We start from the raw sequence: 12,241 nt of genomic DNA, 5'->3' as shown, positions 1-12,241 counted from the left end.
ATGCGATGGCGCAGCACAACGCCCGCTCTACACGACGTTTTAAGCTTTAATAAATAACTAGGCATTATAGTGGCGGCTGATTGTACAATAGCATTTAAAGGAAAGCGATCTCCCGCTGTTCAATTTTTTTTTTCCTGATATCCCCTATCTTTCCTCTAGAATCATCTCAGTCAATAGCATCTAGAGTACTCAGCAAGATGGATTTTCAACATTTCATCCCCCAAATTGACAAACTTCCTAAAAGGTCACGGAAGGATGTCCAATCAGTAATGTTTTGGAATGTTAGTTATCTCCGCCTCCTTCATACAAGCATCCATGGCACCCGTGCAATTTGCGTCGGCGATGAGCCGAGATCAAATATCAGACACTAACATCAACTGTCCGCAGGCTATCCGCGACTGTTTCACCATTTCAACATGGCTTGCGATCGGAGCCGTTGTCCAGGGACTCTTGGTTGTTTTCGTTCGGCCAACGTATGCGGTCGCACCGGCAGCACTCATTTTGCTATATAGGCTATCGCGCACAATGCTCCAGAGCTTTGGTGTTCTCCGCAATCCTCTAATGGATGAGATTATCATGGGCAAGTTCTCTGTACAGATTGGAGATGAGGCTGGCAACGCGCCTACCGAATCATCACAAAATTCGATGGCGGTAATTATGCTAGGTGCAAGGTCAAATCAGTGCGTTATCCCGTCTGAGCTCCTTTATACATGTCCATTCTTTTCAGTTTTGGAAATTTTATGCAATATTTGCTGAAATAGCATCGCTATAGCCCCATGGGCATGTTTGGGCCTGGATTTAAACAGGTCGGAGATTTTTTTGGAGCAATGATTGATAATCTTAACGCGGATGAGGAGAGCGGATGTAAGTCTTCCAAATTATAATAATTGGGTGAGGGTATCCTGATGCTAAAGCCATACGTAGTTCTTGGGTCGTCGACCTATGTGTGTAATGGCGAACGACTCACGGTAAGCAGTTTTAGCCAAATAGTGGGAGAATCTTTGACTGATACAGACTTCTTAAGGCAAACGGCGTCATGACATGCTGCTACTTCCGAACCGTAGAGGATATTCATCGCTTTGCTCATGCACCGCTTCATCGCGAAGCCTGGGATTGGTGGAATAACATCACTGCCACTCACCCTCATTTAAGTATCATGCACGAATTGTACGACGCGTCAACGAAGGGTTGGGAGAACATTTTCGTCAACTACAATCGCACTGGCCCTGGTATGTATCAAAGTTCACAGATGACGATTGTGTTGAACTGACAATTGTGGCAGCGGTAATACAAAAGCCCGTGATCATCAATGGAAGAGAATGCCAGCCTATCGCAAACGCTTCTCGCGGAATCTTGGCCACGCAAAAGGGACGATTAGCACAGCCTGGGTTAAAATCTTATGGCGAAAAGCGTGACCTCGTCAGCGTTGAATATTGAGGAATCCGTCTTCGTTCTACACTAAAATTGGACCTTGAGCGGTTCTACAGTTGGATTTCAGTGTGAGTAATATCACGAGGTCATTTTTGCAACTTTCATCATTGCTATCATAAGAAAAATCGGTATATATCATTTTGTGCATGGAGAAAAATAACTATTTATATGCCTATTATATACTTGAAAGATGAAATAATTAACTATATTGGCATCAATCGTTTATTTCATGTGAAGGCTTTAAATCCCCCCGACCAACTCTGAAATTGATCTAGCAAGAAGCCTGGTTGCCCTCGTAGATGTTGCCAGTGTTGCAAGTGCTGGGTGGGACGAACAAGGGGGTGGCTATTCCACGTTAGCTTGAAGAGTTGCGTAAAATCTGGTAGGCATGAATACGTACTGTCGACCTCGAGATTAGAAGCGGGCTGTCTAACAATGGAGTATTGCCCTCCAGATGTGAGGTTATCCTCGCAATCAATCTGAGCATCGCCGCCACCCTGAGTGTTGGAGCCGGTCCAGATATCAATGTGAGCCTGGCCGTTGCCCCAGTCCGACTCTATCGTTTATTAATCAGCAAGAATCTCTAAATGGTGACTCGTGATATCTTACCGCATTGAGTGCAGTCATCCTCGTGACGACCGTACTTCTTCAAGAGAGGAATGTAGACTGTCTCGCAAATGTCGAGTTCGCTATCGGCAGTAGCGATAGTGATGGGATCATCGAAAGTTCCGCTACCTATTATATGTATTATTTGTTAGACAATTTTATAAGTTAAACTAGAACGGGGTTGTTACTGACCTCCAGCGACGTAGTTACGACCACCACAGTCATAAGCAGTGCCAGGTCCAGGAGGAGAGTTGTCAGGCCAGCCATAGAATGTCACCTCGACATTGCTGAAAATGCTGCATGAAGAAGCGAGACCGACGAGGGCGGCGCCCGCAGTTGCAAGAGTAGCGACAGACTTCATGATGTCGAGATGGTTTGTATGTATATCAACTATGAAAGCAGATGTAGGCTATTGATGAACTAAACAAAAGAATACACTCGGGCTTTAAAGATCTTTTTATATTCTCAATCAAGCATACTTTGATACTCTTTGTATCTTTGCCCCTGGCGATTAGTTCGGGATTCTCCAGTATAGGCCTGTTATAGATATAAACACACTAATCCCAACAAAGTAAGTCGTTTCTCGATCTTCAAAGAATCGTGAAGATCATTCCCACGACAGGGAGGTCGATAGCCGTGTTCGACTCTAATTATGTAACTGTGGATTAGCAAAGCTGCCAATACGGCTGCTAGCATCTCTCGGATATGCAGCCGAAAACTCAACTCCTGAAATTTCGTTTTCCCCCAACTATGCTCTAAGAAAAATACGAAGGCGGACCGAGAAAGGAATAGTCATTTTCAGAAATACTTTAAAGAGCAAATCCTTTCTATTCCTATTTAGAAAGGTAATGCCTTGTGTCGAACCAGTGCCCGGCGTCGCCACTTCCAGAGTGCCGATATTGCCGTTTACAGGCTCACCGACGTAACATCGGCCTCCCGCGCCGGGCCCTATTCGTGCTGATCGAAACATTGCATGGGCCGAGTAAGATGCAGCTTACTAGTAGTCTATTCAGCTTCTCTTAGTATTCTAGTCGGATTTGAATTCGTAAATTCGCTTCGCATTATTCTTACTCGAAATAGGCTTCGCATTATACTTACTCAAAATGGAACCTTTAGTTGCATTAACAACCCCAACAAACTCGCGCTAAGGCGTAAGCAGAGGCCAAGGATATGATGCGCTACGATGAAGCTGAAGCAACAAACAAACTACGAGGGCAGGTAATTCCACATTTCACATTGAAAAGTCCTTATACATTAATTCACCTCGATAATTGTATATTAACCCCGATCGTTTTTGTCCATATAGTTGTCCTTGTTCGTTAATGTCGCTATTCTCTAAATGAGGGCATGCTTATTAGCCAGGTTTCGGAAGGTGAATGTAAGTCCAGACCTTGGTCTTCGTAAAGACATACATGACTATTATACGAAGTGTTGAAACAATATTTCAAAGCAAAAATATTACATATTACTCAATTGGCTGAAATTTTAACGAGCATTTGCCATTTGCGTGGCGGACGCCCGCTCGAGGCGATGCTGGAAACCTTATACCGCAGTGTTTTACTGTTTCAGACTACTAATGGCGAACCTTAGTATTTTTATGTCGGACAATTCGAATCCGGGGGCTGTAATTTCTTTCTTTATTTCCTTTTTAATATATAATTTGAGAAATAATGGTATGATGGCTAAGAATGCCACTGTTCAAGTATAGTATATAGGCTGGGGGAAATGAAAATGAAGTCATGCAGTCTATTCTACATCACTATTCAGAAAATAATCGAAAATATATGATATTTTGGATCGTATAGCACATTTTTCAGCCATTACATCATATAATGATGTAACCTTTTCATTTCCCTTCCTGATGAGAAGATTTTCTTGTTTCCCTTTTCTTAGGCGCACAGTACGACTCACATTTTTGACAACTCACATTTATTACCAGCCGTTCTAATTCGTGATATTCATTTTCTTGTCTCTGATATATACGAATAAAATATTTTCCCAAATTTTAAAAAGCGACTGTTTAGAGTACTGTGTGATGGATACTGCCGATATCCGTTTGGATAACCGAACGATTATTCGCTGACGCATGCGTGCTCCACCTCCCTCTATGTTCGTATAACCGGCTACGCAAGCCAACGAAAGAGGCTTTAAGAAGATTAGAAGCATAAAATGTTTCTTTCTGTTATTTGACGAACCAAGAGACATCATTCGTTTTTCTTGCGGAGCTATGGCACGTCAGCCGTAATGACGGTGGCCTGGCTGCGGGTGCCTCATGCTCATCGTAGACTTTTACCTATCCGGTGTTCAGCATCGTTGGCAGGTATATAAGCCATATTAGTTTCAATTATATTATCTCCAAGTCAAATATAAACTTCAGCCTGTAATAAATTATAAAGCTAGCCTTACCTCTTAATCACAACCAGTGTCCTGTAGGGCACGAATGGCTTGCTTGCCGGCCGCTCTATAAATAGCGGGCGAAGTTCTCGCGTAATAGATGTGAATCACCATAGCTGCGCATATTTTACATCTTTTACTCGAAGTTTTATATCACGAACTCCAAAATGCAAGTCCCAAGAGGCGATGGCACTCAAGGCAAGGGCAGCGGCACACATCTGTCGAAGGAGACTCTTGACATCCTCAACGCTGCAGACCTCAGTGGCAAAACAATATTGGTTACTGGAACTACTCATGGCCTTGGAACAGCTGTCAGCAAGCAAATTCTCACCCGAAAAGCTGATAGGCTAATCATGGGCGTTCGCAATGTGCCCCAGGGTGTAGAGTTTAAGAAGCAGCTTCTCAGTGACCCAGCTGTGATGGCGGTAAATCCCAATTGCACGATTGATGTATTTGAGCTTGAAATGGAAGATTATAAGAGCATTCAAGCATTCGCTGCGCAAGTTTACGAAACAACACCTGCGTTGGATGTTGCCATCATGAATGCGGGCGTTGGAGGTTTCTACTACAATATTGCGAAGTCGACTGGTCATGAAAGAATGCTACAGATTGACGTGTTGTCAACTGCCTATTTGACAATCAAACTGGTACCTTTACTCGAGAAGGCGGCCACCTTGAAGAATGTACCAAGTCGCCTTCTCATAATCGGAAGCTATATGCAATTTGACAACTCAATCGCTGAGCAGAAGCTCACTCACAATATCATTAAATATCTTGACGATAAAGCTAATTTCGACCCTCGGAGATATTCTGACGCCAAATTCCTTCTCAGCTTAGTTACCAAGGAACTAGGCAGCCGTCTCGACAAGGGTAAAGTCATTGTCGTTGAACCTACTCCTCCGTGGACTGCCACGAACTTTGAATCCAACTATCCTGACGGCCCGGAAAAGGATGAAGCCAGAAAGTTAATAAGAGATATAGGCCTGCCAGCGGACGAGGCTTCGTTGACTTATATTGTTGCCATCATTGGTGACGATGACGTTCATGGCCAATTTCTCGATGATAACATGATTGCACTGTAAGTGATCTGAAACCATCGCTCCCCCTTCTTTTCTCTTATTTTGCTTTTCTAATATTTACGATATAGCCGCCATCCCTATGCTTTGAGCTCTGAAGGCCGAATTTTACAGAAAGAGTTATGGAAGGAAATGGTGAATGAGTTTAAAGAGATCGATCCTTCGATTTCTGCCGTCTCTATCGTTAATCAGTGATTGTAGCTATTATATACGTGTATTGCGAGACCAATAAAAAATGATGCTTCTGGTCATCCCCCTATTACCGTATAAGACAGTATCAAACGAATCGGGTAGCAGGCTTATATACATGCAGTCATAATACGTCATAGATAAAGCTTAGTTCCTGTATTGATGAAAGGGACTATAAACCGTCTTGGCCAGTTAAAGTGGATACAGTCCTCAGGTCAGATGAGCCTTCGCCAGACTTGGTAATATGAGATTTGGCCCAGATCCAAGCCAAGGGGCCAAATCAATGACGTTATCCGGTATAATCTCAAAGAATACTCAAAATCCTTCTTCTTTTAATTCGTTTGTATATGGCGGATATTTGTTTCGATGAATACGAGTTATCCCCATGAACAGCTTATACATATATTCCGGCCATGCTACAAAGGCGCTTAGACGAATTATGCGGTGCTTACGTGATTCTAATTCCGAGAATAGTCTTGAACCCTTCCACCTCACGCTCCTCGCCGTTCTTAAGTATGGAGTGTGGATCTTGACGTTGGTTTACATCTCTCTGCGTTTTTGGTTTAGAAAATACACCAGATTGCTAGGGGCAGAGGTTTTAACGCGAGTAATGTCTGCCGAGACAGAAAGGTCTGGCCTCGCGCCAAATGCATGCGCCTCATGCAAGATGAGAAAGCGGCGATGCGACAAGAAACTTCCAAGGTGTCTCGAATGCGCAAAGTAAGCAAAGTTAAAAATCCAAGGATCAACCACCAAGCAGTGAAAATCGCTTTATTCTCTGGCAAAGGGACGCTAATGCAAGGTACAGGAAAAGAAGGCGCTGCGACTATGATTACGTCAAAAGGGGTTCAATGCTGGCCTCTGAACAATCAGATTCGTTTCAAGAAGACGATGTCTCATCTCAGCCTATAGCCTCCACAACTAACAAATATGCGCTTCCTTCTTCTAATTTATCAGCTTTGTTTTTTCTTGATCCACCCGTCTTTCGCAACCATAATATTGATACCCCCAAGGCGTTGGCCAGGCTGCCTAGCTATATCGCAGGACAGCTTGGCAGCAGTCAACAACATGAAGAAATCGGTAGCCGCTTCTTTAATACAATTCATGCATGGCTACCCATGGTATCTCGAAAAAGATTCCATGAAGATTTACGCATCCATTCCGAAAACCTCGGCGCCTCTGCTGACTTGGCTTTCTTACTCTTGGGCATGAAGCTGATGACATGGCAGCCGCCTTCAGAAGACGACGTGTCTCCAGAGAAGCAGACAGCTCGAACCTCGACATACATTGAGACAAAGAGGTTTGGCTTCGAGCTCGAAGCATCCGGGGTGTTTTCTCTTCGAATCCTTCAAGGGCTACTTCTTGTTGCGCTTTATGAAGTTGGACATGCAATTTATCCCGCCGCTTTTATGTCTATAGCAGCGTGTGTACGATATGCACATGCACTAGGCATACAGCCAGGAGGGTTGCAGAGACTAAAGCTACCATTGACATGGGTAGAAGAGGAAGAACGGAAGAGAGTATGGTGGGCAGCGTTTCTACTAGATCGGTAAGTACAGCCATTCAATGTAGCTCTCATGGCTGTCTAACTTGGATCAGATTTGTTAGCTTGAGCTGTCCAGGGTGTCCAGCTACTATTGATGAGCCAGAGCCAGAAGATCCTCTGCCAACAGATGATGCGCTTTGGGACGAGGGCGTATGTACATGTATTTTTGATGCGAGTGGTACTTGCTGCAATCGCTAACGCATATTTTTAGGTCAAGAAAGTGCCCTATTCGCCGCTATTAAAAAATCCAGTCAACATAGACTTTGGAAGATTTGCAGTGTTAATACAGGCTTTTGCCCTCATGTCAAAAGTGCAACGACTCACCTCTTCATCACGAGACATCCCACCACAACTACTAAAAGAAGAGGCGCAACGGCTAGAACGAGCAATCAAAGCGTTATATTATTTCGGACGAATAGAGCGCAAACCGGAGACTGGGCTATCAAGTTCTGAATTCCATTCTGTGTCTCAAATGTAAGTAGCCATGCACTCAGACGATTCCTTGCACCTCAGCGATCGTGACAACTAATTGCATTAATAAAAGTTCTTTAATAGCAATATACACCTGCTCAACCATTCCGATTGAGATGCCAGACAAGTTCATGGAATCACTTGTCGATACTCTGGACGCTCCCAACTATGAGAATCTTGCCACAGCTGCTCAGCACGGAAAAGATGAGATTTCTCCGTTTCTAATACAGCTGATATACCAAACTTCTGTTATACTCTTGAAAACCGAAAACCATCAAAATGGAGATTGGAGCGATACAAAAGTAGAGAAGCTCAAGAGCGCCTTATTATGGCTAGACAAGAGATGGAAGTTGGCAGGTAAGTTGCCGAGCCGAATTAAATATTAACAAGAGAAAACTAAGATCAAACAGGAGTTTTTTATCAAGCACTAGAAGCTCAGCAAATCGCATTGTCAAGAGGTCGTCAGTTGTCTTAATTAATAATGCTAATAGTATCGCGGCATTATGCCGACGGACTTTGCCTCTCGCATGTTTCGTGAACCGAGTCCTATCGTATGAGCAGTATTATTCTGACGTCACGTAGGAAGTAGCGTCCTGCGCAATTTGCTGGAGATAGCCAGGCATTTAAAAAGTGATACAAGTAGTGGCAACTGGGTGAATGAAAAGGGTTCTTTAGAGAAGATCTAGTCATTTAGTGCGTTTAGCACAATAACGGTGGCAGTGCGTGTCTTTTAAGATTCAGCACTAAAGCCGTAACTGTAGCTGACCGCTGTCAGAAAAAGGCCTGGGCTCTTTGTCAGCCTGTCCCTTAACCTCGCTTGCTTCTCACCATCAGTAATCCAGTAATTCTCAATTATCGCCATAACCTCAAACCTCATATTCTGCATATAAACTCATACTTGGCGCTCAAATACAATAACCTCTTAAACCAATTTATGCGCCAGCCGTAACCTCGTCGGCCGCCATGTCAAATCGAGGCGAGAGCGTCATCCTACCCAGCAACGCTGTCTTCCTGGTTCACAAGGTTGGCGGCACTAAAGCCGGTCGAGGATCTCAATGGGAAACTCGCACAAAATCTATGCGCGTCGCTCCAGATCTAGCGCCTCATATATCCGTGGCAGTTGATGGAAACAATGACTCAAAGCCAAATGCCAACAACACCGAGGGCGATTCTCTGGAGTTTGTCGCCTACACGCCTGGAAAACGCCAACAGTTAACAAAGCGACCAAAGGAGGCCAAACGCAGCCGCCGTGCCAAACGCTCTGCTACACCGCCGAAAGAGCGCTCTATCGTAGCTATGAAAAAGGAACCGAAGTTGTCTCGCAATCCATCTCCCATGCCACCAGATCTCCCCGTCGCCCTTGTAGGACATGCTCTTCTTTACATCAATTTCTGTAAGTTAAATTCTACTATTCTTATATCGCGCTTGACAACTTAAATCCAGCATAGCTAACAATAATCCAAGATTTCCACTCAATAGCCGCTGATTCATACACACTGCCATGTCTCCTTTTCAACCCCGCCAAAAGAGACTGGTTTCCCAAGATGATGGAAGACGAGGCTTGGCGTTGTATCATTCTGTCTCTCTCGGCCAACACCCTGGCTTCGCTGACAGGTTCTTCCTCCAATTACGTTGATTCTCACTCTCTTCTCGATGAGGCGCTACGGCAGCTCAAGAGCCGGGTCGCATCGGGCTCTCTTCCCACTGATCAGACGCTGGGGGCCATATCCTGTTTGGCCATGTGGAGCGTAAGTTATTGAGCTGCTTTCTGTTCCTTGTTTTCATTCCTTTATACGGTTACTATACTTTATTAGCTGCTGACGTAGACTGATTTGATGAAGAATGACCAAGGCAATCATGATAAAGCTTGGATTCACGCCCAAGGCCTTGCAGAACTTGTCAAACTGCGAGGCGGCTTTTCTAAAATCGATAATAGAATGAGATCGAAAGTATACCGGTAAGTAGTCTGCAAGTGCTCTTAAATTACGTGGCTATGGCTCATAAAGTATTTTTAGCGGTGTTTTTGATATCGCAGTGGACGTTGATCAGCCCCCGCTGCTTGATGAAGGCCTTCGAGACTCTCCAAGCAGAGAAATCGTCTCTGAAGACGGTGTAGACTCGGAATCTGAGCTGGTTTTATCTGAGTGCAGAATCCCACCGCGGCTGTCTAGCATCTTTCATGATATCACACAACTCAACGCCGTTGTTGACGATGCTATGACTCGTAATATCAAACTGGACACGGATAGCCTTTATGAATCTGTCTTTGGGCTTTATAATCGCCTTCTCAGTTGCCAGTCAGATAGGATGAGTGACTGCGACAATGGCTTGCGCATCTCTCTCATTTTGTACATCAAATCTCTAACATCAAATGGGCGGTTTAATGCCACGTCAATGAACTTGGTTCGCAAGCTCCAAGCTTCGATCCAAGGCTGCTTGCACTCTCCAAATTCTCTGACAAGATGGAAGCTATTTATCGGTAGTATGGCTGCTTCAGATCGTACTACTGAACAGCAGTGGTTCTTCCAGCATTCGGCAGCAACCATGGCCGAGAGCGATGTGGCCAGCGCAGACGGCTGGGTGGCGTTCCAAGAAGAGCTGAGCAGCATCTTGTGGGTTAAGCCAGTCCACGAAGCAGCTGGATATAATCTGTGGCTGCAGATTACGGGAGCGCACTCTACGTTATCATGAGTCACATCCGGCAACACAAAGTCCCGTCTATGAGAAGCAAAATGTCCATTATTCGGCAATGCGGCGACATTGATTTATCATCTAGGGCTTAGGAATCAGTATTATATTCCTCGCAAACGCCACTTCTGCCGATGATTGGCAGCATTACTCTCACGCCACATATCCTACATACACACAGCCAAAAAGGGGTGCTACAGGAAAATATGGCAATTCATGCACTTGGATATCGCCGAAGATTAATATTTTCCGCGAGAATATGAACGCGATATGACATTAACGCCGTTTATAAACAGTTGATGCTACATGGGCGCCGTAGCTATAAGCGCGGAAAACTAAGCCCCAAACTTCATGCCATTGGAATCCATCAAGCAATGAATATGCCAAGTAGCGTTACTATTCAGGCGTACTCTTTGAATTGGCGATATTGACAGTGAAAGAGTTACATATTTCAGATTCAAGAAGAAAGAAAAATATGACAGTCGGTTTTTACGTAGTGTTGGTCTAGAGGGGAAGAGTTGGCAGACGTCAAACTTATGCGCGCGATCCAGGCTTGCGGCATCGTATGTCGCAACATTAAATACGGTCTTTCTGACCTAATATTTCTCTCAGATAGCAGATGATAGATGAATAGTTTCAATTATCCATCTAAACAAGGCAGAGAAAATGCAGCTACATACTTAAAAGAGGAAACACCCCCTGTATCACTAAATTAATTGCCGACACGTGAGCATAGCTTCATCGAGTGATCACCACTTTCTATCCGATAATTAGCTAAGTCAAGTGTAATTCTTTGACTCAAGTACAAGAAAAGAAGAAAATATAGCAAAAACGCCGCCATTAGGGATGAACAACCTCGCTGCGAGAGTTCACCACCACGTTACTCCACTAGCATTTTTCAGGCCTGCTGGTTTCCAACCTAATTCGTCCGAGATCTCTCCTCCAGAGAACACAAATTCGAGCCAAAACGATAAAAATTTCAACTACAAACATAAAAATAACGAACACCAAAAACCAGTGCGGGCCAGAGTAGTCAAGGGAGTCATCCTCCGTCTGCGATAACGACGGCCGTCCTTCAGAACCGAACGTTTGATTTGTTGCCATGCCGTCCATTCTGATTGTTTGGAATGTAAGTGCGCTGAGCTTCATGCTTGCTCTGGTTATCAATTTTGTCTAGCCTTGTTGAGGAATTAGTTTCAGCTCTCTCAAATACGCAAAGCGATAATGGCTTACGAACGAGGAGACTGTAGATTGAATAGCTTCAAAGAGAAGATGAAATTTCGAGAGGCAAATTTATGACAAATAAATACAAGACAGGATATCAAGTCAAAGTGATAAATGGGTGATGATAAATCGGGTTTCAATATGGCGACAGGTTAATTTGTTGAAAAGAGTTTTCCGAGACCACGTCGACAAACGAAAAAAGTGAAGAAACCACTCGCTTTATATACTTGCAGCATACCTTGGGACTGCTTTCTAGGCTAAACCTTAAGATATTTTACGCTCCACCAAGAGTACATTGTGTGTATTGCATTCGACTTGTACCAGCGCCGCCTCTTCGTCGTATAAATCCTATTTTGATTCAGTTGCGAGAACCTTGACCCTCAAGACTAGCTAATCTTCTATTTTGTTCCATTTTCATTTTTAAACATTCCAAAAAAGTAAAAAAGGAAGATGAATAAATAAATGTGTTGCAGTGTTCTATCGCTATACGAAACGTAGGATATACTCGTTCATCTCGGCCCTTTTCAGTGTTACTTACTAGTAAACTTCCACTCCTAAAGACTTATTCCTCTCAGGAGCCACATTTAATCCAAAGTCTCCCCATTCCTTGGGGCTT

General features: G+C 44.0%; 5 protein-coding genes across 5 annotated transcripts; 4 read left to right on the top strand and 1 right to left on the bottom strand.

The window, feature by feature from the left end:
• Nucleotides 1–58: 58 nt before the first annotated feature.
• GGI43DRAFT_398972 (DUF4188 domain-containing protein) lies at nt 59–1,649 on the top strand. Its single transcript, XM_083205279.1, has 6 exons — nt 59–281; nt 388–680; nt 773–864; nt 925–968; nt 1,025–1,229; nt 1,283–1,649. The coding sequence occupies exons 1-6, from the start codon at nt 198–200 to the stop codon at nt 1,435–1,437; spliced, it is 873 nt and encodes a 290-aa protein (XP_083063682.1). The 5' UTR covers nt 59–197; the 3' UTR covers nt 1,438–1,649.
• Nucleotides 1,650–1,702: 53 nt separating this feature from the next.
• On the bottom strand, nt 1,703–2,398 carry GGI43DRAFT_381523 (uncharacterized protein; the record flags this gene model as incomplete). Its single annotated transcript, XM_083203129.1, has 4 exons — nt 1,703–1,776; nt 1,832–1,987; nt 2,041–2,166; nt 2,230–2,398. 4 exons carry the CDS (start codon nt 2,396–2,398, stop codon nt 1,703–1,705), a joined length of 525 nt encoding a protein of 174 aa, XP_083063681.1.
• A 2,200-nt stretch (nt 2,399–4,598) lies between these two features.
• On the top strand, nt 4,599–5,702 carry GGI43DRAFT_432274 (uncharacterized protein; the record flags this gene model as incomplete). The annotated part of the gene is made up of 2 exons (XM_083209541.1): nt 4,599–5,509; nt 5,579–5,702. The coding sequence occupies 2 exons, from the start codon at nt 4,599–4,601 to the stop codon at nt 5,700–5,702; spliced, it is 1,035 nt and encodes a 344-aa protein (XP_083063680.1).
• A 260-nt stretch (nt 5,703–5,962) lies between these two features.
• On the top strand, nt 5,963–8,353 carry GGI43DRAFT_398969 (uncharacterized protein). The gene is made up of 6 exons (XM_083205278.1): nt 5,963–6,416; nt 6,505–7,245; nt 7,296–7,392; nt 7,454–7,716; nt 7,787–8,070; nt 8,124–8,353. Exons 1-6 carry the CDS (start codon nt 6,082–6,084, stop codon nt 8,186–8,188), a joined length of 1,785 nt encoding a protein of 594 aa, XP_083063679.1. The 5' UTR covers nt 5,963–6,081; the 3' UTR covers nt 8,189–8,353.
• A 19-nt stretch (nt 8,354–8,372) lies between these two features.
• GGI43DRAFT_301829 (uncharacterized protein) lies at nt 8,373–10,847 on the top strand. The gene is made up of 4 exons (XM_083201551.1): nt 8,373–9,106; nt 9,178–9,461; nt 9,555–9,670; nt 9,729–10,847. Exons 1-4 carry the CDS (start codon nt 8,677–8,679, stop codon nt 10,402–10,404), a joined length of 1,506 nt encoding a protein of 501 aa, XP_083063678.1. The 5' UTR covers nt 8,373–8,676; the 3' UTR covers nt 10,405–10,847.
• The last annotated feature ends 1,394 nt before the right edge of the window (nt 10,848–12,241 follow it).

The sequence above is a fragment of the Trichoderma evansii genome (assembly GCF_050947405.1).
Source record: "Trichoderma evansii strain SZMC 28006 chromosome Unknown GGI43scaffold_4, whole genome shotgun sequence".
Taxonomy (NCBI): domain Eukaryota; kingdom Fungi; phylum Ascomycota; class Sordariomycetes; order Hypocreales; family Hypocreaceae; genus Trichoderma; species Trichoderma evansii.
Note: the sequence above shows the minus strand (reverse complement) of the source record. Positions and strands in the feature narration are given on the sequence as shown.

Excerpts from the sequence above, each read along its gene's own strand:
- GGI43DRAFT_398972 (XM_083205279.1), top strand. The coding sequence starts at position 198 with ATGGATTTTCAACATTTCATCCCCCAAATTGACAAACTTCCTAAAAGG. Across the intron at positions 969-1,024 it reads GTAATGGCGAACGACTCACG|GCAAACGGCGTCATGACATG; the intron begins GTAAGCAGTTTT and ends AGACTTCTTAAG. Across the intron at positions 1,230-1,282 it reads CTACAATCGCACTGGCCCTG|CGGTAATACAAAAGCCCGTG; the intron begins GTATGTATCAAA and ends CAATTGTGGCAG.
- GGI43DRAFT_398969 (XM_083205278.1), top strand. The coding sequence starts at position 6,082 with ATGAACAGCTTATACATATATTCCGGCCATGCTACAAAGGCGCTTAGA. Across the intron at positions 7,717-7,786 it reads TTCCATTCTGTGTCTCAAAT|TTCTTTAATAGCAATATACA; the intron begins GTAAGTAGCCAT and ends CATTAATAAAAG. Across the intron at positions 8,071-8,123 it reads CAAGAGATGGAAGTTGGCAG|GAGTTTTTTATCAAGCACTA; the intron begins GTAAGTTGCCGA and ends AAGATCAAACAG.
- GGI43DRAFT_301829 (XM_083201551.1), top strand. The coding sequence starts at position 8,677 with ATGTCAAATCGAGGCGAGAGCGTCATCCTACCCAGCAACGCTGTCTTC. Across the intron at positions 9,107-9,177 it reads TCTTCTTTACATCAATTTCT|ATTTCCACTCAATAGCCGCT; the intron begins GTAAGTTAAATT and ends CAATAATCCAAG. Across the intron at positions 9,462-9,554 it reads CCTGTTTGGCCATGTGGAGC|AATGACCAAGGCAATCATGA; the intron begins GTAAGTTATTGA and ends GATTTGATGAAG.